The following is a 25510-nucleotide window of genomic DNA, read 5'->3' on the forward strand; positions in this document are numbered from 1 at the left end:
GCATAATAACAACAACAACAACAACACTTTTATGCTGCAAAATGAAAAAAAAGAAAGAAAATAATAATAATTCGTAGTTGAACTATTGCAGGCAACTGATTTAGTGCAACCCTGCTGTTGCATATAATGAAATTATGGCACAACCATTTTGCTTGCCATTTTCCATGAATTCGCTCCATTTAATTGCAAACGGTAAAATGGCGTGTCTTCATTATGTCGCTATAATTGAAAGCTGCTTTCATATTTATAGTTTGACTGGTTTCTGGAATATCTGAAACGTTTCTGATGAAGAGAGTTTTGGAATTAGATTTGCTATAGAGTTTACAATTCGAATAAACAATTAGCATTTAGAATGCTTTAGAAAGTATTCACATTTTACGGAATCAAAATAATATATCAAATGAAAAAAAAGAGAGTCGTCTCTAAGTCTTGTTTGTCAAAAGAAAACCTAAAAAGGTCACAGACAGATATTTGTAAATAATAAGCAGCTGAAGTCTCTGTAAATTTCCTATTTCACAAGTTCAAATATTTATCCACAGATGCTAGAATTCACACCTAATTGTATTTTTTCACTATTATGAATTTCTTCTAGGACTATAGAACAATAGTGACGTTAAGCAACACCAAAAGCTCCGTCAGGATTGGGAAGGACCTCTCCGAGCCGTTCGATACCTAACGAGGCTTCAGACAGGGTGACAAAGTACAGAGAAAGTACAATCATCTATACGAGTGTACAGCTGCTGGCGTACGCCGATGATATTTATATCATCGGAAGCAACAACCGCGCCGATAGTTGTGCTTTTTCCCGTCTGGATAAGGAAGCGAAGCAAATGGGACCGAAGGTGAATGAGAACAAGACGAAATATCTCCTGTCACCAAACAAACAGTCAGCGCATTCGCGGCTTGGCTCCCACGTCAATGTTAACAGTCATATCTACGAAGTCGTAGATAATTTTATATACTTGGGAACCAGCATCAACAACACGAACAATGTCAGCCACAAAATCCTGCGCAAAATCACGCTTGCCGACAGGTGCTACTTTGGACTGAGGAGGCAATTCAAAAGTAAAGTCCTCTCTCGACGAACAAAAACCAAACTCTACAAGTCGCTTATCATTCCCGTCCTACTTTATAGTGCAGAAGCGTGGACGATATCAACATCAGATGAGACGACTCTTGGGGTTTTCGAGAGAAAGGTTTTGCGCAAGATTTATGGTCCTCTAAACATTGGCAACGGCGAATACCGCAGACGGTGGAACAATGAGCTGTACGATTTATACGACGACATGGACAGAGTTCAGCGAATAAAAAGACAGTGGCTACGCTGGCTAGGTCATGTTGTTCGAATGTCCCAAAACACTCCAGCTTTGAAAGTGTTCGATGCAGTACCCGTCGGAGGAAGCCGAGGAAGGGGAAGGCCTCCACTCCATTGGAGGGACCAGGTGGAGAGCGACCTGGTTACACTTGGAATCTCCAACTGGCGGCGATCTGCGAAGAAAATAGAGGAATGGCGCGCTATCATCGATTCGGCTATAACCGGCTAAAGGGTTTCGACGCCAATCACATATTAGTATTAATGATATAAATTTAATAAGAAAATCTTTGATCTGGACCCAAAGAATTGTGTTTTCTAAATCTAATAGCTCGAATAAGATCGCAATTGATTTCGTTTTTTCGATATTAAATTAGATTAGCATAGTTAAGAATTTCTTCCTCATTATATATCAAGAAGTTTTCCAAATGAGGCAAAACATCGAAAATCGAGTGGACCTTTGCAATCATAAAATTCAGCATTCAATCAGCACCATAAATTATAAGGATTGAATAATAAGGTCTGAATGATAAATCCGATTTTCGGCTCTGTTTAGCTCAACTAAAAGTCGTCGGTCATTGAAATCAGCTCCAACTTTTCTTATGTATATAAATTAATCGGGCAGACATGCTAAGGAACTCAGTTTAGGCTTCTTACTTCTCACGTTATACGGTGATTAATATAAATTAAAAGGCTTGCGATGAGCCTTAGCCGCACTTTTCTTGGAATTAAAAAAGAAAAGCAAATTTCCTGCAAACGTCGAGACTTCGGCTCAAAACGTGACATTTTCAGTTGAGAATAAGTTTGAGATGCAAATAGATCTCTACAAATATTTTGTTGGGTTAATGTTGACACAAATGTCCAAGATCGATATAAAAAAATCGATTTAATCGACCAGTGCTTGACCCTAGCGACATTGGTATATATATATATTCGATCACTTTACTACTTTTTCATCGAGTCCTCGAATGTCGATTGTGAATCTCGAAAAAAAGTATTGAGAGCACATCATTTGTACTTTATTAAGTTTAGTACAACTATAAACCACTTTCACATTTCAAAACAATAAGACCTTAAGACTTACTTAGTTTCATAAACTAGTGGAAATCGGCGACTCAGGCCACAATGACATTAGCATAACCTCTGCTGAATCCTATTCGATTTCAGGGATCGTGGAGATATTTATAAAGACTAACTAGGACAAGAAATGAAAGTTTGGTTTTAAATAGCTGAATACTATGTGGCCTTACCTAGTAGATGATTAGAACACCAAGAAGATACCACTTTATCTATTGAATATAAAACACTCTAAAAACAAGTAACAATATAATATTAGAGAATTCAAAGGCTCCGATACCCCGTCATACATACTGAATCCTATTCGATTTCAGGGATCGTGGAGATATTTATAAAGACTAACTAGGACAAGAAATGAAAGTTTGGTTTTAAATAGCTGAATACTATGTGGCCTTACCTAGTAGATGATTAGAACACCAAGAAGATACCACTTTATCTATTGAATATAAAACACTCTAAAAACAAGTAACAATATAATATTAGAGAATTCAAAGGCTCCGATACCCCGTCATACAGATATTTCAAAGCGAAAGCAAGTTATTAAATAAATTTCCCAACGCTTTGTTAAACAGAAAATTCAATCTAGAAGACTCAGTACAACATTTCACTTCACTTAATTTGATTGCCAATAATCATCGTGTTACTACAATAAAATCTGCTCACTGCCCAAGACTGCTTCAATATTCTTATTGTATCATATTCACAGTCACACATAATCTATGAACTACGAAAATAATGTTTTATCCTTTGCAATTCTTTCGAAGCAAACCCAATTGCATTTCGCCAAATACCCGAGTGTTATTAGCTGTGACACGCGCAGATTCAGTTGCCGTGTCTACGGCAATGCATCTTTGTTGTCTTTGCTCTTTTTACCTCTCCATTCACCTGCATGCGAGTTGCTTTTCTGCAATTCCAGTTGACATCCTTCCTTCCTATAAACCTCTGAAACATTTGCAATTGCTTGTATGGATTACCGTTATGTGGTGCTATGTAGCGTTGTATTTCTTTTCTAGTTCGCAACTTGTACATTCGTTTGACTGTCGCTGCAGATTAGTTTTTGTGCAATGTGTCGTCCTTTTTGACACATCCATTTGGCAAGTTGCATTTACATGCATAAAATATGTCGTCTCTTCTGCAGACGCTTCCTTTCATACATTTCATTATGTCCAATGCGTTAAGCATCTGTTTTATGGTTGTAGAACAACATGCAATTACAATTGATGAATGTGTTTTTGTCTTTTCGTTTTTTTTTTTTTTTGTGTAAGATTTCGTAATACATTAAACCACTGAAAAAGTTAATGAAATGGACTGGCAGCAATGGATGTAAAAGTGGTTATTTCAAGAAGTAGGTCTCTTCGGATCAGGAAAACATTTTGTAATTTTATCGACATTTTTTTCCCACTTATAGTGAGCTTCTTAACAGAAGTGAGAGAATTTTTGAGTTGACTTTAAAACTCCGGGATCTTAAATGAGAATTTAATGGCGTCTATTGACAGAAATTGGCACAGAATTAATTTGATGAAAACTTTGTGGTTTCGAGAGCTACCAAATAACTGATGGGGTTTATTATTTATTCAGTGATAATATTTTAAAAACTATATAAATTCGGTTCCCACAAGTGGCCAGTATACGTAGTCAGAACGGTTAGGTTTATCAATATGCCATGCTTTCTATGAAAATCGAATTCAAAAAGTAAGAAGAGCAACAGTTGCACATCTATATTATAGGATATGCTTGGAATAATTTTCAACGACTTCCTAGAAATTTGAAACCAAAACCATCTGTTATTCTTGGAGCATTTGAAAAACAATATCACAAAAAAATCGTCCATTTGAAGAATATGAAGGGATATTTTAGTAAGACAATGGAAATTATTGCAAATCTGTGAAAAGGTTTACAAAAATCTGTGAATCGAATTTCGTATTGTTTCCGAACCCTGCCTATTCTCCGGATTTAGTCTGTAGGTAGCTTTCTCAGTTCTCAGACTTGAAAAGAATGAAATGAAAATGAAAACGTAACCTCCAAAATTGCGGCCTGTGGGAAGGAGAAGAAAAATCGTGCTGCAAAAATGGTATGGAAGACATGCTGACAATGGAAATGTTGGCAAATATCTCCTTTCCGGATATGATCATCCACTATGAGCTGCTCCCATATGGCCAGACTCTTAATTCTACCATCTACTGCGAACAACTGAAGCTTACAGAATTGGCCAACAGGTAGTGTAGTGTTCCACCAGGAAAACGCCGGACCACACACTTCGTTGATGACTCGTCAAAAGCTACGGGAGCTCGGATGGAAGGTTTTATCGTAATCCACCATATAACCCGGACATAGCGCAAAGTGATTATCACCTGTTCCCGTCCATAGCGAACGCCCTTGGTGGTGTAAAGTTGAACTCAAAAGAGGTTTGTGAAATGTTGCTGCCCGAGTTCTTCCGAGGCTTCTACGAGGGGGGTATTATAAAATAAATGGGTGTATATTGAAATAAATCTGATCACTGTAACACTTTTTATAAAGCATTAAATAAAGAGCAAAAAAGCGATATTTTATAATATTTTTATATAACAAGTAGTTTAGAATATAGATAAGAGGAAGGGAGTATGTATTCCATAGTAAATAAAGTTCTATTATGTAATAGTCACAAGCAAACACCTAGCACATTTAGCATAAAGATCTCTCCAAAGTTCAAAATTATGATTCAAGTCTTTCTTGACTGGAGGATTCCGGTTTAAGTATTTATATATCAATTTCGACATAATTTGTATAAATTTACGCTTAAGAACTGATAATCACTTTTCGTGTCCGACAATACCCGACTTTTGAGGTGTTGCCAGATTCCCCGAAGATTATAATACGAAATTAATGGTACAAACTTTATAAATTTTTATTTTATAACAACATAACTCTATGGGACGTCTGCTAGTTTTAAAATTTAGAAAAAAAAGAGAAAAAAGAAATAAGATCGAGGGCAATTGATCTTCACTAGTACTAACTTTATATATTGTAAAGTAAACGATTCAGATCGTCTTCAAAGTTCTGGTATATCGGAAGTAGCCGTGATTGTTAAGCGATTTAGCCTATTTTCACAACATATCATTGGAATGTAAGGAAACTATTACAAACCAAATTTCAAAAATTTTGAAATCGGGCGAGTAGTTCCTGAGATATGGTTTTTGACCCATAAGTGGGCGACGCCACTCCCATTTTCCATTTTGTAAAAAAATCTGAGTGCAGCTTCCATCTGCGATTTCTTATGTGAAATTTAGTGTTTCTGACGTTTTTCGTTAATGAGTTAACCCACTTTTAGTAATTTTAAACCTAACCTTTGTATGGGAGCTGGGCGTGGTTATTATCCGATTTCTTTCATTTTTGGACTGTATTAAGAAGTGGCTAAAAAAACGACTGCAGAAAGTTTGATTTATATAGCTTTATTGGTTTCAGGGATATGTACAAAAAAACCTATTTGGGGGCGGGGCCACGCCCACCTCCCCAAAAAAATTACATCCAAATATGCCCCTTCATAGTGCGATCCTTCCTACCAAATTTTATTTCCATAGCTTTATTTATGGCTTAGTCATGGCACTTTATGTGTTTTCGGTTTTCGCCATTTTGTGGGCGTGGCAGTGGTCCGATTTTGCTCATTCCTTCATTTGCAACCTTCCTATGGTGCCAAGAAATAAGTGTGCCAAGTTTCATCACGATATCTTAATTTTACTCAAGTTACAGCTTGCATAGACGGACGGACGGACAAACAGACATTCGGATTTGAACTCCACTATTCACCCTGATCACTTTGGTATATATAACCCTACATCTAACTCGTTTAGTTTTGGGTGTTATAAACAACCGTTATGTGAACAAAACTATAATACGCTCTAGCAACTTTGTTGCGAGAGTATAAAAAGAGTTTCCTGTTTCCGATATCAAATTACGCTGCGGCTTAGATTAAAGCTCATATAGAGGATTATTTTGATATATTCCAGCAATTTACAAAGTTGTATGCGGTAATTTTCTTTATTACTTTAATTTTATACTATAACGACAAGATAAGGTGATTTAAATTGGCGCTGGTTAGTATATAGAGATAGAAAGTAACAATTTTTTTTACAAGAACTGTTTCGAATAAGAACCAAAACTGGTCTTTACGTATAGGCCTAGTGGCCTGCCAGACTAACCTAACCTAACTAATTGGGAACAGAAGAGAAATGACTGACCCCATTGAGTTGAATTGTGGTTAGTTGAGTCCACACCCATCCAAAGAATATCAAAATTTTCAATTTTCAATACAAAGACCATATTGCCCAAAAGTATGCTATAGTAAGTGTCACTTGAATAACATTGTACATTTTCAAAACTATTAATTTCAAATTCTAAGAATATTTTTCTTCAATTATATACTATAATTATTAATTTCGCGTAACTTTCTTTCACGCTTCCATATAAACTATTTGCTTGTATACACAATTATTTACCTCTACGTGACCCCAACCGTCCGCATTCATTTTCGCGGCTGCTTCGACACTTTCTTTAGCGCCCATCTTGTTGTTGTTGTATTAGGTTTGCTTTCTCACAAGAGATAACACTAAGGAGCAAGCCTTTAATTAGATTTTGTCAAATATAGTCACACTTGGTTGTTTTGCGTAGATTTGTTTGTTGTAATTTGTTAGATTTGAGGGTAATTATGTAGTTGAAAAGGCCGAACTGTTTGAGAAACGATATGTTAAGCTTATAGGTTAGTAATCTTTTATTTATTTTATCTTTTTATTATTTTTTTTATTATTCAAGCGTTTAAGACACTCCTTTTTCACTTTTCACAAGTCAAGTATATTTCAAAATTGCTGTGACGTTGTGTTCACTCGTCCATTTGTTGTTTGAAATGTAAGAATCTTGCTTCTGTTGTACAGTTGTATGTGTGTGTGTGTGTGCAGCGGGTGGTGTGTCGCAGGTGCAGCTCGCTGTTGTCACTTTGTCCTACTCAGCTGTCAAATTTTGTTTATTTTGATACATTCGTTTACAGTTATCTGTGTGTGTGCGTGAAATTATTCATTCACTTTAAGTGTTCCACATTGATGCTGCTTCTTCGTTAAATTTTCATTTGAATTTTCCTTTTTCGACAGCAAAAAAAAAGCTACAGTGCTGCTGCAGGAACTTTCTCTTGCTCTGCTCAATACTCGCTGACTGTGTGGTGCTCTTTAATGTGGCGCGCTCTTTCACCTCTATTGGTTGTTGTCGTGTTGTTACTCTTCAGAGTTTCGTTAAGTTCCGTTGATTGTTAAATGTTGTTGTTGCTACGGCTGCTGCGCTATTTTCCAGCTGAAGATTTTTGGGTGTTTTCAGTGTTTTGCAATTCTGCCTTTCTTCTTTACTATTTGTTTATAATTTTTTGTCAGATTTTTTGTTAATTTCGTTCAAAATACCTTTTTCTCAAAATTTTTTATTTCAAAACTAATTTTTGTTCTCAAAATTTATATTTTCTACTGCTCCACCTTACAAATACTCTGCATATAGCTACTTTCCGTGCTTCTTTATAATCTTGTATGACGCTTTATGTCAACTCACTTGTCAATTTCTTAGCTTCAAATTTCACTTTTCACCAACTCTTTGCTTTGCTGCTTGTTTTGCACGCGTTTGCACACTCTTCGATTATCACTTTCTAACTAAACTAATGCTTTCTTTTATGTCGTTTGTCGCTTGCACCGAATAGACTTTTGTAACGAGAAAAGTCAAACACACACGCACACAATGCGATGGACGAATATATATGTATACAACACTGTTGTGCTGTTACACGAAAATACGACGAATGCGAAAACTTTAACGATTGCCTTTGGAATATAATATGTATATATTTTTTACTCTACCGCACGTCTTTCGATTTATTTTCACATATTATATGCAATTTACACTGCGTAAAATTCGAAAATGTTGACTGCGCCTAGAAATATGCAATAATATCCACCTTAAAGTTATATTTTTAGCATTCTTCTGGGCGAATTATGCTCATCGAAACTATGAAAGCGCTTCAAACCTGGTTTCTCAGCGAAAAATTTCAAGAAGGCATGAAGTAAAGTATTTTTGCATCAATTTAGTATACTTTTAGGCGTTTAGTAAATATTTGTTGACTACTTTATTGCGTCTACTACACGTAGTAAACTTGTTTTGCTGTATATTAATCTACTCTTAGGCGTTTAGTGTATACTTGAAGTCTACTTCAGGGCGCTTTTCATGATATAAACTATTTATCACGTATATTAGCCTACTTTCAAACGTTCCATGTATATTTGTAGTCTACTTTAGGTCGCACAACTCACCAGCTATAAGCCAACTCACACAGTAAACGGTTTTTAATTTTTCTTAGTATACTTTTAGGCGTGTTTAGTTACTTTTAGTATACTTTTAGCTGCATACTACACCAAATGCCACTTTATTTTCTTTTAAACAGATTTTAATACAATAAATTTGCACCTAGCCCACCACAAATACACAGCTCACGCGATTTTTTTTCACATCCAACTTTGTTTGAAGTTTTAAACTTTGTTTTCTCGCACAACAAAAGCAATTTTCTCACAATTCTTACAACTTTTTGTTAGAATTTTCAACTTTTACGGTGTCCAAAAACACTTTTCAATTATATTTTGCACTTTAATTTTCCAATTACACACACTTTCTGCAGCTCAGCGCTGAAAAGTATGCAATATTTTATGTGTTTTTTTCCTCTTCTTGTCTTCTATAAGATTCCACGTAGCTAGCAGCACTCTACTCCCGCTAGTAAGCACGACGGCTATACGACAAATGCGCACGTTGAGCGTTTCAACGAACGGTAAACCAGTTATGGCCACCACTTTTACTCATACACATACACGGAGACGCGCTCAGCAGCACATCAACTGACAGTCAGCATCCCTGTGGCAGCACGCACACATGCCTATTGCATGGGTAACTGTTAAATTTTACACCGAATGTTGTTGATACTTTCGCTGCTCAAGCACTGTTGCTGCTGCCGACGACGTCAGCTGTGCGCTGTTAACGTTGACGTTGGGTGCGCAACGCTGTCGGGGAGGATTTATTGCTGACGTTAGGAGGTTGTGTGCGTTTGTATGTTTGTATGACGGCTGGTGATAATAATGATGATTACAATGTTGTGGATCGATACAACAATGTGGCGCAGAAGACAGAAAATGTTGTGAGTTGAAAGTTATTATATACTTTTTTTGGATTTTCCAGCGTTACTTTAAAGTGATTTTATTATTATTATTATTTTTTTTTTTTTGATATTTTAAATTTAAAATATTTTAAAATTTTAAAAATTTAAATTTAAACTTTTTTAAAATTTTTTTTTTTAATTTTAAAAATTTAAATTTAAATTTTTTAAGAGCTTATTCTATATTTGTTTTAGGATTTTACTCTATATTCAGTTTTATTTATTTTGTTTTAGTTTCACACAAGCTCCTCACTTATTTATCGACTTTGTTTTCAAAATCGTAGATATTTTTTCTCTTAATGTAATTGTATTTGTTTTTATTCAGTTTTTATTTTAATATTATTTTTTTGTTTATTTTTTTTTATGTATTTTTAAATATTCTTTTATTATTATTATTTTTTTGATATATTATAATTTTAATATAATTTTTTGTGTTTTTAATTTACATTTATTATTCGTTTTTATTACTATTTCTAACTTTTCACAATCACCACGCTTTATTATTTATTTATTATTATTTTTTTTTTGCAAAATTGTCAGTATTTTTAATAATATTATTTATTAATTGTAAAACATTTTTTTTATTATTTTAGTGTTTCTTTTACTTTTATTATTCAATTTTAAATATTTTTTTTAGTTTTACACACGCACTTTAAATTATTATTAAATTTTTTTTTGGAAAATTAACAATTTTTTTATTATTTTTTTTATGTATTTTTTATTATTTTTTATAAAATAATTATTGTTTTTAATGAATTGTTATATATATTTTATATATACTTTCCCAAAGTTCTTAGGTGGTAATTTAATTAATTTATTTATTTTTTATATAATAATTCTTTTAATTTTTTTTATTAAGTTAATTTAATTTATTTATTAAAAATTATTTTTATTTATTTATATTTCTTTAATTTTTTTTATTATTTATTTGTGTTTTTTTTTACTCCATGGTGGTAATTTAATTTAATTTATTTATTTAAAAATATTTTTATTTATTTCCATTTCTTTAATTTATTTTATTATTTATTTAATTTTTTGTTTTTTTTTACTCCGTGGTTGTCAGCAGTTCCTTTTTAAACACTTGCCAGTTAAACGTCAAAACTGAACGAAACCTCTCAGCAAAAGAGCGCAATTTCTCGCTCTCTCTCTTCTCTGCCCCTGTTGTCACAGTAGCTACTTCGAAAAGTTTAAATTTTTTCTTCCAACACGAGTTTTTGAAATATTTTCACTTTTCTTTCATAAATTATATTTAATTAAGTCAATTTTTCACAAATCTTTAATAATTTTCCATTTATTTATCAGCAAGCCTTCGATTATTTTTCACATTAGCTCTTTTTTGAGCTGCTGCGCGCTACCGTGGCATGAGAGAAACGGCGTTGAAGTTGCATAAATCACCACACCTTAATTTGCCTTTTTAATTAAAAAGCGAAAATCGCTGGCAAACACACACACATACACAAATAGGCGCTAGTTTTTATTAAATTTTTTATTAAAAAATTTTATTTTGCAAAATGTTGCACATTGCGTTGTTGTTGTTGTTGGTTTTTTTATTAATAAAATACAGCAATTATCAATCAAATAAGCAGCTATGCGAATTATTGAGCAGCCACTTTTCTATGTTTTCTGTAAATTTTGCGCTTTTCCCACTTTAAAATTAACGCTTTTCACACTTTTCACAACAACAATTTAACAAATTTACCACAATTTATATGCACATATATTTATTTACTACCGGATATGTGCTAGGCTCTCTATATTATCTGTATAGATGACAGCTCAGCTTTCGCTTAGTAGCATAACAACACCGCTACACAACCGAAGCCTTCGAAGTTTTGAAATTGTTTGACCGCAGCTCCAACTCTAGCTCGCTGGCTGGCTGGCTGGCTGACTCGCTTGTATTTTTGGTCCAGCTGCTGCTGCTGCTGCTGTTGTGCGAATTCGCCGCATTTATGCGAAAAATCGAATGCCTTCCTTTGCAACAACGCTGCTACGAAAACTAAGAAAATTACAAAAACAAAGTTAAAACAACAACAAAATGTAAATAAAGAGCATTTGTTTAAGCAACTCTCACTCACTAAATACACTTGCACTGACTCGACTGTAGTGTGTGTTTACATTTTTTTTTGTTGTTGCAGCGTTTGCACTCAATACGCTGGCAATTGTTGCTGGTGTTGTTGTTGGCGTTGTTGTTTGATTGTAATTGTAATGGATGACATGACTTGCACGTCAAGCTGCTGGCTGCTGTGCCACAACATAGCCTCAGCATTCCTGTAGCTAGCGACATAAATATTTATTGTTGTTGTTGTTGTTGGATTTTTTTTTTGCGCGCATGTGTTTCTATGCACCTGTATGCATGCTATGCGTTAGTATGTATATTCATTATTACATTTATTTTTTTTTTATTTGAAAGCGTGCGTTGCATTGTTGTTGTGCTAGTTTGTTGTTTTAACGAGCGTTAGTTAGTTTCGTGTCACACACAGACACACACATACATACTCAAACTCCTACAAAACACTTTTTCCCACACCTTTTTACACATGGCTCTGGTGAAAGTTGTTCCCCATTAACACTGACACTTCTCATTTTTTTGGTTTTTTTGTTGTAATTTTTTTTTGTTGTGAAAGTAAAGCTGCCTGCTTGCAAGTAAAGGAATACGAAGCACACACACACACACTCACATACATATTTGATGTGGCATACACTACGGCGGCTGTCGGCTGCTTTTACCGTTAGCATCCCGTTTTTATTAACCCTTTTCGTTTTTGCACGTTTTTTTTTTCGCTTTTATTTTTCTATTTCATAACTTTTTTTCTGTAATTTACTTTCAAGTTGGTATCTATTGTCTTTCGTTTCACATGTGATTGTATGTATGTATATATATAATGTATATATATACTCCGCTGCATATATATAATTAGTATATGTATATGTAAGTCAGCGCGCTGAGGCTTTTAGCAATGATTTTTTGCAAATTAATGTAGGCCAACAGTTATTATGACTGCAATTGCTACTCTCATTGTTGTCGTTGTTGTTGCACATGAGTGCAGGTGTTAATTTTAATAGTTCAAGCCTTCAATAACTTTTGCATTACTTTCATTGATTTTTGCTTAATTTGTCATTGATTTTATTTTTCGCTTAATTGAAGTGGCTGGCAGTTGGTCAGGGTCATTATCCATTCACTTACACTTACTAGGCTTAATGTTGGATTTAAGCACTAAATAATATTGTATGTATATAATGATGGGAATAATTGGGTTTATTTTATAAATGGCGAACTGTATTTGTCAATAATGTCAAGAAAAAATTTTAATTTAACTCAGAAAAGCACTTAATAGTTAAAAAGTAAGCATACATTTTGGCGCAATATACAATTTTTTTTGTATATCCTCTTTAGAAGAATATTCCAGTTAAAATGTATTCGATTTCAGCGGAAATTTTATTGAGAACTTCCACAAAGGTAAAAAAACAACATTTGAAGCATACATTTAGGCGCAATATACAAATTATTGTAGCAATATACAAATACTGTAGAGAAATATTCCAATTAAAACTGATTCGGCTTCTATTGAAATTTTGTTGGGAACTATTCTTTGGTAAAAAGGCAATAATAATTGAAGCATACATTAAGGAGCAATTTTTTAATTATTTTAGTATATTCGCTAAAGAGGAATATTCCAGTTAAATACTGTTCCAGCTTCAGTGCAATTTTCATAGAAATTCAATTTAATGGTAAAATTACGAATATTCGAAGTATACATTTGGGAGCAATTTGCTTTTAATTGCTATTAAGCTAATAAAATCCTATAACATATTTGCAGTCTGGATTAAAATTGCACTACAGTTTGTAAAATTTCTGTAAAAAATGTTCAATAAATGTCATATATGTTTTTAAAAATAAAATGGCAAATTAAATAGTATTGAAGCATACATTTAGGGTCAGTGTACCATACCAGCCTGTATAGAAAACACACAAGCTGCGAACTAGTACAATTCTAAGAAGAGAAATCATAGTTCGATTACTAAATGGTAAAAATATAAAAATATGACATTTTTAAGCATACATTTAGGAGCATTGTAAATATTACCTTTTCTCAGAAATTTTGTCTGAATGAAAGTTGAATTCGAAGCACTAAATGATATGTTTATATAGGTGAAAATAATGATTTTGCATTTAAGAACTCTGCAATCTTTATGTGATTATTTTTCTAAAAAAATATACTCTTGAGAACATTAAGGAAATTAATCTCTAAAAATACTTTAAAGAAAATTGACCAGTAAATTAAATTTGTTTATTTGATGAAGAGAGTCTGATGTAAATCAGTGGCATAATTCTAAGCATAAGTCAAAAATTACTCAACGAAATGATGATGATTGAGATCAGCAATCACTCAATTAATTCTAGATCGTCGAAATGAAGAAGACTATAGTTTCTGTTTTAAAAGGGAACAATAGTGTAGTTATATAAGCTAATTAACGCTCGGAAATACAATGTATATAAATTGAAAAAAACGAGGACCTTTCTAGACAAATAACCAACAGTTGAAGTGTGAAAACGTCATTCATAAAGTCCAGAATATGGTATTTATTATGACATCAATACAATTCGGTGAATTAAAGACATCATTGATAGCCTCACCTCACCCAACTTACTGAATCTTTTCAATCTATGTATGTATGTATTCCGTTAGAATTGTATAAATCATGCCATAGCAAAGCACACTATTTAGACGGATAACTATTTGACTATGCAGAAGAGCCATCCACCAACAGTTGATTTATGATTCAGTGTAAGCCAACAAAATTTACATGCAAATTGGGGAACAATAAAATCGCGAACATGAGCTGTATATATGTAAATGTGATTTGAGTGATAACGGGATAGATATATAAAAGTGTAAGTAAGAGTTAGGGGTGCTTATTTCGAACTGACAATAATTCTGAATATTTTGCGATAACAAGCAGGAGTTGGAATACTTTGCTAACTATAGAAAGAATCGGGATATTATTTTATGTTATCATTTACAGGATCACTATCTATATGTTCCAGATAGCTTTAGGTTATGTTAGGTTAGGTTTGTAGGCAGATCTCTGCAAAAACAGAAGATCTCACTTAGACAGCCTGGCGCTGTCCTTAGTGGTACCTATAAAACTCCCTGTGGATCAAAGACCTTTAAGATTCAGCAAAACGCTTGGAATCCGTTACAAATTTCTTAAGACGGCTAATATCGATTCTAGCCAATTCGGTAGGAGGTGTTTCAACCTCAGTCTGGCAAAAGCTGGACAATGTAGAAGGAAATGTTTAGATGATTCCATCTCGCCTTCCTCCATATAGCTTTGGCAACTTGCATCTGCCACGATCCCAAGTCTCACCGCATGGGTACCCATTGGACAATGTCCTGTAAGTACACCCATAATGACATACTGAGATGGACCTTGCCCAGAGAAAGCAGTTGAAAGGCCAGATAGCACAACAAATGGAGAAATTGGCATATGCATTAGTATATTCGTCTAAATAAGATTCAGCATAAATGTAGACAACAGTTTATCTTTAAATGTCCATTTAAGAAAATTATTGCCTACAACTAGGCGCTTTGATTAACCAATTAATTTTTAGCTATTTTTCGGTTAAAAAATATTTTAGAAGCAATATATTTCAACAGAGAACGACAGTAATGAAAAATATATAAATGAGGAACGAACAACCTCTGAAGATCGAAGAAGTCTTCAAAACAAAATTGATCTCGAATTTTCAAATTCTTGCTGTCATAAATACAATAAAATAATGTAATATCGATATTTTTGGCTGGAGATTATTTCTTTGTAATGACTGTTAGTCGATTTTTGAGAAGTTATTTGTATGTAGAGAATCCTTTTTAGAGGCAATATTTCCTAAATTGTTTCTTATTTTGCAACTTTAGTACTAATAAAAAGTACGAAAGATATAAAATTCGAAGTAAATCACAAGGATCCCTCCTAAACTGCATATATTTACCAACACTAATAAGTACGCATATATTTACTTAGCGGAGCGCAGTGCTCGTTAGATGGCTGTCTTTGTTGTGTTGTGTTGTGTAGGAGTGTAAGTAAACTTTATGAGAGCGTCACACAGCAGCATACCAGCACAGGGAAATAAAGGCAAATAGAAAATGTCAAATAATGCCATGCGACTTACAGCTTCACAGTTAAAATATATATACTATAGATATTTACAAATATATGCTTAGAACAGGGAAAGTTGCGATATGAAGTGAGTTGCTCACAGCTGCAGTAGCACAGCATCCCAAATGACAGCTGGCAGAGCAACTAGCTCGTGCGCATGCGCTACAAGTGTCAAAGCGACGTTTGTGGACAAGTGACACGCACTGTCTTCTCTACTATAATAAATACTCTTTTAAGAGCCAATAAAGAGCGGTTGCTTTCGTTAAGTTCTGCTGGCAGCGCCAACGTCAGTGAAAACGTGCTGACTGCCCGCTTAACGGCACACAATGGGGGTTGACGTACGTGGCAGGCAGGCACTGCCGGGGGTTGGGGGTGGTGGTTTTGACGTGTGCATTGACACAAAATGAAGTTACACGGCGTGGTGCGTTTGATTTCAATTGACTTTTCGTAAAAGTAGCGAACGCGCAGAAAAATAACAAAAAAATATAAATAAAAATAAAACAACAAGAACAAAAAAAATTAAATTTAACTACCGTGCAGAACTTTAGAGTTGTTAGTAACAGCGTATAACAGCGCTTTATTGCAACAGTAACAAGCCATAAGGGTAGTGAAATTAATTTTCATGATAACAACGAAAGCTGCCATGTACAAATTTAACTGCAACAACAACAATAACAAAAGCAATGTTTTACTTTAATTTTAGCTTTTCTATGATTTTCCGCCAACATTGCTCCTTCCTCTGTTGTGTATGTGTTTCCTACACGCTTGTCTTGTTTTCCTTTGCATATATGTAGGTATTCCTTCACTTCACTGGCAGGCATTTTGCTATTTACCCCATTTTATCGTTACAAGGACATGCTTGCTGCCGCTGCTGCTGCTTGCTCATGCATTCTTGCACTCAAAGCGTTTACAATGGTGCCAGCATGTACGCCCAAACACAGAAACACACACGCACATACATATATATTACTTATGTGCCTGTGTTTGTGTGGCAAAATGAACTTTGATGCGACCACACCTGCCTCATATTAGTTACATACATAACAATAACAACAAGTTATAATACTAACAACAACAACAGCAATATAGCTGACACATATAACGGTACACCTGTGAGTGTGTACATATGTAAGCGCGTTTCCTTTATCCGTTTATATACCACGGATGTACATATGTACATATATGCATTTTGAGGATGCTGCAGCTCCCGTGCAACTTCCAGCTCATTCGATTTGCAACCACACAAACACACACAGACATATATACATACATACATACAAACAAACAAACATATGCATTTACCTGCATCCGCAGCCACAGCGCGGCATAGTGTAGTGGTGGTGGTGTGTGGGGAGTTGCCATTTAACAATCTTTAATAACATGAAAGCTACAATAATTATAACCGTGGTTTTGATATACATATATACAATATATATATATATATAATATTTATTTGTGCGTTTAATTTTAATCGTGGGGCTGCTGAAAATGCTGATCCGCCTACTGAGTATTTTTTACACACATTTTTTTAAGTATGAAATGTGTTGAGTTTTTGTGGATTAAAAATTAAGTGCGAATGGGTGTTTAATTGCTCAATGTGGTCTTGAGTGGGCATCCAATGCAAAATATGAAACAATTTAAGTTTTCTCCGATATGAGAATTAAAGAAAATTTAACGGTAAAGTGTAGCGGAATAAATTCTGAAGCTGAAAATCTCACTTTCAAACTATATGATTCGTTCTTCAACTCACCAAAAAAAAAAAAAAATACTTATTAGTTAGGACCTAACTTAACCTAAAAATTGGTCATGTTGCCACTATTTATTGTGGGTATTATTGAATGCAATTAAGTAATAAATTCATTGGTTTCAAACTCCACAAATCTGAAAAAGATTTTTTTACCAAACAATTTACTGAATATGACTAAAAGAAAAATGTATAACTGGCAAGAGTAAAACTATAAATTTTTGTGTGAAATTCCAGCTAGAGTAACCTTAAGTCGTATAAAATCGACACATACGACTTGTTAGTCGGTTAAAGCAGGTTAATCGCAATCAAGATCTTATTACAACTTAATAGTCTTTTCACACAGGAGCTAATTGATCAATTAACCGTCCTGTGCTCGAATTGAATTTTAATCGGCTTGAAAATGAATTGCAACTCTGAGACAAATACCGTATTTGTAATTATATATACGTTCTTTGTCTGCGATTGGCGGTATTTTTTGATAAAAAAGCTACGGTAGATGTCGCTGCTAAAAATAGCAATAAGTTTATGAAACATAGAAACTTCTTATCAAAAGCAAAAACAAAAATGTATAACAGCTGATCGGTTATCGAGAAAACTGGTTTCTCAATTAAAATTTTAATTGAGCAATTAATTTGGCTGTGTAAAAACGGTTATTCGCAATCAACCCCTTATTACAACATAAAATTTGCAGTTCCAGAAAATCTTGAAAAATTATATTAAATTTAATTGCTTAAGAGCATTCTTAATTACGAGTCGAAGGATCAATGTTGCATAAACTACGGACAGCATTTGGAGTAAAAAGCCGAGATAGACGAAATCTTTGTGACCCGCGACTAACGAAAGAAATAAGGGATAAGAAACATAAAATTATTAAGTACTTAAAGTAAAATCACTAGAGGTCTCTGAATTGAATTGAAGATCAACCAATTGAGAGAAATAATATCGAAGTTTCAGGCGGTCTTTATCAAAAGTGTAAACAAAACTGAGACCAATACGAATACCAATAGTGTCAGAGTTATATTTGTCAAAAAAGAAACAATCTAACTAAACTGTTACTTATGCTATATCTGCTCTATATTTACTAATATTCAAGTACAATAGACTCTCGAAATAATCTAAAGAATTCTAAAACTGTATGCATTGAGACTCGCAAAACGATTTAAAGTGGGTCGCCTCCTGGGTAACGCTAAATGACCTGTGGCCTTCACGGTATTTTAAAACTACTTACGGACCTGAACTTAACATGGAAAACGTTTAAGGTTTACTATCTTTTGGATTTGGTTGCAACTTGGGCTCGAGGTCGAGGTATTCCGCCACTTGAGTATGTTGGGGTGAAACACTTCAGAAATGGTCTCCGTCCCGTTAAAACCCTGGCAGGCCTAAGAGAGGATTCCAACTATGCGCTGGCTCTAAACGCCTCATAAGAGCTTGCGTCAACCCTTGCCTTGGCCTTTTATCAGAGTCAACCTTGAGACCATTAAACGCGACTGCCTTCCGGAAAGTGGATAGCCGCTCTAAGTGGTGAACCATATAAAATGAGAAAAAGTCGACATCGACTTTGAAAACGGACAGTGTCCTCGGAGACGAAATCGTACACCTCTACAGCCAATTTGTAAGCCTTACGCCTGGCCTTCACTGGCGCGGGTACCACCCGATCAACTCAATCTCTGATCAAGCGTCACAAGTCACACGAGGGTGAATCTTCCCTTGGAAAGAAACCGCGTTCGGTAGAGACTCCGACGTTTAGAGAAATCATTAAACTCGCAGGCTCTATAGAGTTAGGCGTGCTCGATTGCAGCAGGGAAAATGGAGCCATCTCCCGAAGATTAGAAACGAGTCGAGGCCGAAATTTCTGCGGTCTTCATGAAAGTTGTGAGAGGACCCCTGGCCCCCTCCAAGGTATATTGACCGTTTTAAGTTTTATTACGATATACATATGCATGTTTTAATGTCTAACAGATCTCTTGTAAAGGTAAGTGAGCTAATGATATTAAGAACACTGTTTTATTGGAAGTAGGCTTAAACTTTAAACAATTTGAAATGTAATGATATAGTAAAAATAGTTGACGTAAATCAACAAAATGATAATCGAAATAATAAAACAGAGCATCTTCAATGTACACATTTAACGAAAATTATAAATTAAAAAAAATATATATATCTTTGATCACAAGTAACTGCATTTTTCCTCATTTTGTAATTATTCGCGCTAATCCCATGCACGCATTTAACGCACAGCTTATCGCGACAGCAGAGACAGAAAGCACCCGCGCAGAGGCGTTTAAGCGCCTTTACGTTATGCATCGTTTAATTCGATGTAAGGAAGTGGAAATGGCAGTGCAAACTGTTGGGAAAAATCGTCGCTTTTTAGTGCAACGCTGATTTTGACGTAATAGCAAGGCGAGTCATTACGTCAGACGGTCGGATGTCGTTTCGCGAACGCATACGCAATGCAGGTGGGGTGTGGTAACGGGAGTGGGAGGTCGGAGATTGCAACGATTGTAACTCACACGAAGGCTGATTACACTAATGACATTTGCCATTTGAAAACGTCATCACACGGCAGCAACAAACAAGTGAAAGTGGTAAAGCAAAGGTGGTATAAAACTGTAAAACAAAATGTGATATTAAAAAGGTGTTTTTGAGGTTAGTTCAGTTATTCTGAAGCAAGAGACTTATGCTAATCGGATCAACATGAATGATACGGTGTAGGTTTTTTGAGACCAAATTAGTTTAACGGGCTCTTAAGGGAGAGGTCCATAACAATCAAGTTTAGAACCCGGCTGTTTATCCATTCAAGTACTGTCAATTCTTTAGCATTACTCAAAATTATTCGGATAATGTTTTCTGCCGCTACAACAACTACTGAGAGATGGAATTTGAGGCTAGATTGAGCAACTCTTTACAAAGAGACTCATAACACTCGGATCTCTGAACCGATATGAATCAGGTTTTTTATTCATCCAAGAACTGTTAACTCAAGTCTAAATTATTATGTTTTCTACCACAAAAACAACAAGAACAAAGGGGACCAAAACCAAAAAAGTAGACCCTGTATTTTGAGGTTATATTAAGCGGCTCTTAAGACAGAGATCCATAATAATCAAGTTTAGGTAACCGATACGGACCCGGCTGTTTACCCATCCAAGTATCATTACTCAAAATTATTCGGAGAATGTTTTCTGCCGCTCCAACAACTACTGAGAGATGGACTTTGAGATTAGATTGAGCAACTCTTTAGAAAGAGACTCATAACAGTCTTATCTACGGAACCGATATGGACCTGGACGCCCAAGAACTCTTAGCTCGGCAGTAACTCGACTCAAAATTATTTAGGGAATGTTTTCTACCACAAAAACAACAACAACAAAGGAGAGTTGTAGCTTTCTTCAGAACCCAAAAAGTGGACTCTTTCAAAAAAGTTAGATTTTTTTTTAAATTTTCTTAATATGTTTACCGTTAAAATATTTCACCGTTATTTACCGCGCATCACCGCGCTACTCATCGACACTTGATACTTAACGCTTTCACTTGTAATCAAAGATTATGTTAAAGGCAAAACGCCCACACGCGTCAAGCCAGCCAGCAAGCAACCTACACGTATGCTAATGTTTCTCTAAGTACACCGACAGCCACCATGAGCCACACCCACATGCCGGAACAGAAGAAGAGGGAGAGAGGGGATGTGGTTGTTGGTGTTGTTGCATTCACAACACATGCACCGAAAATGATGCGAAAATCGAGTCAAAAGAATGGAAAACACAAGTGGGCGTACAGATGATGATGAAATGAGCAAGCGATTATATGCACGTGAAAACACACAAACACACATACATACATATGAAAGAACATGCCTGTCTGTGTGTGTTGCATGCCAGCGCTGCTTAGCTATCGTTGTAGATAAGCGCGCAATCTCCAACAAATAACATTTGCAACACACAAGCAGCGCTACTTTCTCATTGATGTTGTTGATGTAGTTGTTGTTGTTGTTGCTAACACAGACTGACTTGGCTGGCTGGCGTGCATTGGATTTCTTTGTGCTTGCGTGGGCGTTTTTGGCGCTTGTTGGCAGCGCCACACAGTTTTTTCTATGCTCTTTGCCAGCAGTTTTGCGGCTTGGATGCACGGCATGTTTGCGACAGCCAGCAAATGCGAACTCGAGGGTCTCGCAAATTCTCGCTTTTTGCTGCTGCATTTCGTTGCTGACATCCTGACATCCGGACATGCAAACCAACACACACGCACACACGTACACATACAAGTACAAAGGTAATTACATGCGTGTGTTTGTATAGGGAAGTGGTAGAAAGGGAAGTGCTGGAGTCACGGTGCGCGCAAGCAAAGATTTGTGTTCATGTAAACAAAGGCGCTGCAAGCAAAAGTCAACGTGAGCTTGTGTGTGTAAACTGATAAGCAGAAACACCATGTACTATAGTATGTTCCGCGTGATATCAGCTGGTTTACTAATGATAATTGACAATTGCTTGGCATACTGGGTAGTAGTCTACAGGAAACCCAACCCCATACAGTTTTTTAGTGAGAACATACAAGAGATGACCATATCCCGATTGAGAAAAAACCTTGAATATTTATAATGTGAAGAAATAAAGCTAAATTATTCATTTAAGCTCTCAAAAACAAAAAGAGGCCAGTTTGGAAGTTTAATTCTTATGAACCATATATAGTACATAACCTAAAAAGTATGGATAATTCTTTAGAAACAAGAAAAGCTGGCGTATATGTACCATTGTTAGTCGAGTGATGAAAATGTTCGATCGTAATTATCGTAGAAACATAAAGGACTGGACCAGCGTTGAGAGGTAATTGTTAAACATTTTTTTTATAATTATGGGTTTTTCAATAAAATACATTGGGCTTTATACCGCATATATCGGTTAATATGTGAGATACCTTAGCAAAATTAAGTGAGCATATAATCTTGGATATAGTGTACCTTGGTGCTGAAAATGAGTGAAATGGGTTCAGGAGTTACCTCAGCCCTCTCATACTATTTATAGTGATCTTCGTTATTCTATTGGACTTAATGCAGATTAAATGGGTCAAATTGTGTGTTGTCCTAATAAAATTAAATCAATTGTTGCAACCGAACTTAGCCTTTCCTTACTGGTTATTTCCTTTAAAAGAAGAAGTCAAACAAAAAAGCTATTAAGGAACAACCTTATCAATTGTTACGTATAAGACGCATTTACGTCCTCTAAAACTGAAACTATGGGCAATATTTGCCCTACAGAATTCATAAAATGTTCAAAAAATTAATATTACAAAATTCGATTCAGCTGGATTTCTAGTGAAGGTTTCAGAAGTCTCAAATGTGGGACAATAAATTCAAAGTGATAGATCAAGGGTAGGATCTAAATTTTTATCTAGCCAAAAACTTTCAACCCGGCAGCATTTCTCAAAATAACAGGTTATAGAAGCTTTGGTATATGTGGATAAGATAATAGGTAGTATGACGGGCTACAAAACTGGTTAGGCAGTTTCCAGATAAAAATTAAGATAATATTCATTGCATACAGATACAAATTCAGCTCTGATTTTGCAATTAGCGGCAATTGGACTTCCAGAATGTCATTCACGGAGATCAAATTTAAGGATGAATTCAACGTTTGAAAGAATAATATTGAAAAACAAAATAACTGTTGAGTAATTTTGTTTGTGAAGAATTGTAACGGAGAACAGGCCTAATCTCGAAAATATTATGAGGTTTAATACACTAGAACTCAAGAAAACTCATATCTATTTAAATAGCTTACTGAAGGTTTCAAGATCAAAATCAACTCAAATTAATTTCTTTATTCCGCTATAGTGGTGACATCAATGAAATCTTGATAGATAAACTAAAACTTAAGGGGTTAGGTGAGTTTTAGAGGGTAAACACAAGGGTTTTTTTTTTTAATTTTTACAATCATATTTTTCTTTGAAACATTTCTGCGTATCAAAGATACATATTTAAACAGTATTTTGAGAAATTTTTATTTAAAAATTCCGAAAACTCGACTGTTGGCACCTCATCTCTCATGACGTGTCCAAAAAGAGGTCTTACAGTTTTACATTCATACTGACGTGGCCTGATGGGCGTTACTTCCAAATGGAATATCTCTCAGAATATAACGCTGATTGATTTAATATTTTTGGATAATATTTAAGCAAAAATTTACATTTTTGAAAATTTGAAACCTACCTACCCCTGAAGTGGACTCAATGAAGAAGAAAGAATGTCTATGACTTTGTCGAGTCTTCAACCTTCTGATGGAAAAATTTCCCATCAGTATCTAAAATAATAATTTAAATATTATATCTAATCAAGGCTCAGGTACTAGCAACTAGAGAAGAAAGGATCTGACATTGTGCGGTTCCAATTTCCGAAGCGAAGAAACATCTGATTCGGTATAGTAAACTCGACCGAAATTGCTTAAACAGTTAATACAAAATATGTTTGATCCGAGTTCAACTTCAACTTGTTAAATGTAACTTAAACCTCAATAACAATGGCTGGAGATCAGCTGCACCTCAACGTGGACTTTTATAAAATAAGTTTCTATGTAGAACTACTAGAACAAACAAAGGTTTACTATTGTCAGTCGAAGGGTGACCATCATTATGAGCATTAGCTTTTTATTTGGCGGAAAGTGGAAGTGAACTAAGATCTTAAAGAGAAGAAAAATAAATTGATTTTTGATAACCGACCATGAAATGACAAAGGGCGTATTCGATACATAATAATAACACTATAAGTCACCAACAATTTAGAAAGGTAAAGAAACCTGCAGGAAAGCTGAGGAGATAATCTAAAGATAAATGGATTAAACTGAAATACCAAACGGAGGTTCGCTAAATTCCGAAATTCACAGTTTAAAATTTGTGAAATTTCTTTCAATATAATTATATCTTACTGTTTATAAAATTGTCACTTAGAAAAAATTGTTCATTACTAATCATCTATTACGCGCCGTTGACGCACCCAATGCATAGAAAAGTACGCCCTGCATAAATAATACCTGAACTCAGAGCAGTTTTGCTGCAGCAAAACACAAGGAAACACACACAAACTAAACAGCCACAAACACGCTTTAAGGAAAATTCGTAGAAAACAACAAGTGCGAAACGCAAAAGCTCTTGCATAAAGCTCCATGGCTAGTTGTTGACGAAGCCTCGGATCAGAGGCGACAGCGCGCTGTGCATTGAATGCAGTGCTTACGACGACAAATTGTTTTGCTTGCAGATTATTTTTAGGGCAACAAGAGGGTGTGGTTCAAAGCCGGAGCTTCTACGAACACACATTATATGGCGAAAGCTAACGCAAATAATAACGAAAAGATAGCGAAAAACAAATGATAAAACACACAGAAAGAGCAGACAGAGCATCACAAGAAGAAGAACGCTAACACGCCGAGCATGAATGACACAATTTACAAATACACAGCTTCATAAGGGTATATGTGTTTGTATATGACGTCTGAAATGTGTGTATCTGTGTGCATGCAACAGTTACTCGACTATTGCAAGTCATACAACAAGAGTGATATACTAAAGTCAGATGAAAGTAAACAATTATTTTTTAAGCAAAACATATTTTCTTTTTTATTATATTCCTTTAAGCTTCAAGTAGTGAATTATCTTCAGCCAAATCATGTGTTGGTCACATGTGATTCCCTTATAAACACTCACACAAATACATATGTAGGTATACGCACAGAAGTGCGTCATTAATGTTGCAGTTGCAAAGCATGAACAAGTAAAACAAAAAGCTTTAAGGGCGGCTAAATTTTATGAATGAAAAAGCTCTGAGGAGTGGCTAGCGAAAATGCGCGAGAAATGCATATTGATTTTCTTTTCTTTTTTTCAAGCGAGTATGACGTAAATGCTGGGATTTGCAAAGCTTAAAAGCTTGAAAGCTCATGTAGCAAGTAAAAGCTTTCGCACAGCTTACCTTGATACCTTGTTAAATATAAAAAAGCTTATAGGACAGTTTTAAATCGCTAGTTTGTTATAA

General features: G+C 35.0%; 1 protein-coding gene across 3 annotated transcripts in view; it reads right to left on the reverse strand.

Annotated features, from left to right (window-relative positions):
* The window catches only part of LOC114805317 (protein still life, isoform SIF type 1), a 116004-nt gene that overhangs the window by 86051 nt on the left and 4443 nt on the right, over positions 1-25510 (reverse strand). The window contains exon 1 of one of the 3 annotated variants that reach the window (XM_029046011.2): positions 6862-7413. The exons of the other annotated variants lie outside the window; for them this stretch is intronic. Within the exon in view, the coding sequence (XP_028901844.1) occupies positions 6862-6927 (66 nt within the window). The 5' untranslated portion in view covers positions 6928-7413. Of the gene's footprint in view, positions 1-6861; positions 7414-25510 lie in introns of those variants that run through there. 3 annotated transcript variants of the gene reach the window in all.

The sequence above is a fragment of the Zeugodacus cucurbitae genome, chromosome 4 (genome assembly GCF_028554725.1).
Source record: "Zeugodacus cucurbitae isolate PBARC_wt_2022May chromosome 4, idZeuCucr1.2, whole genome shotgun sequence".
Classification (NCBI taxonomy): domain Eukaryota; kingdom Metazoa; phylum Arthropoda; class Insecta; order Diptera; family Tephritidae; genus Zeugodacus; species Zeugodacus cucurbitae.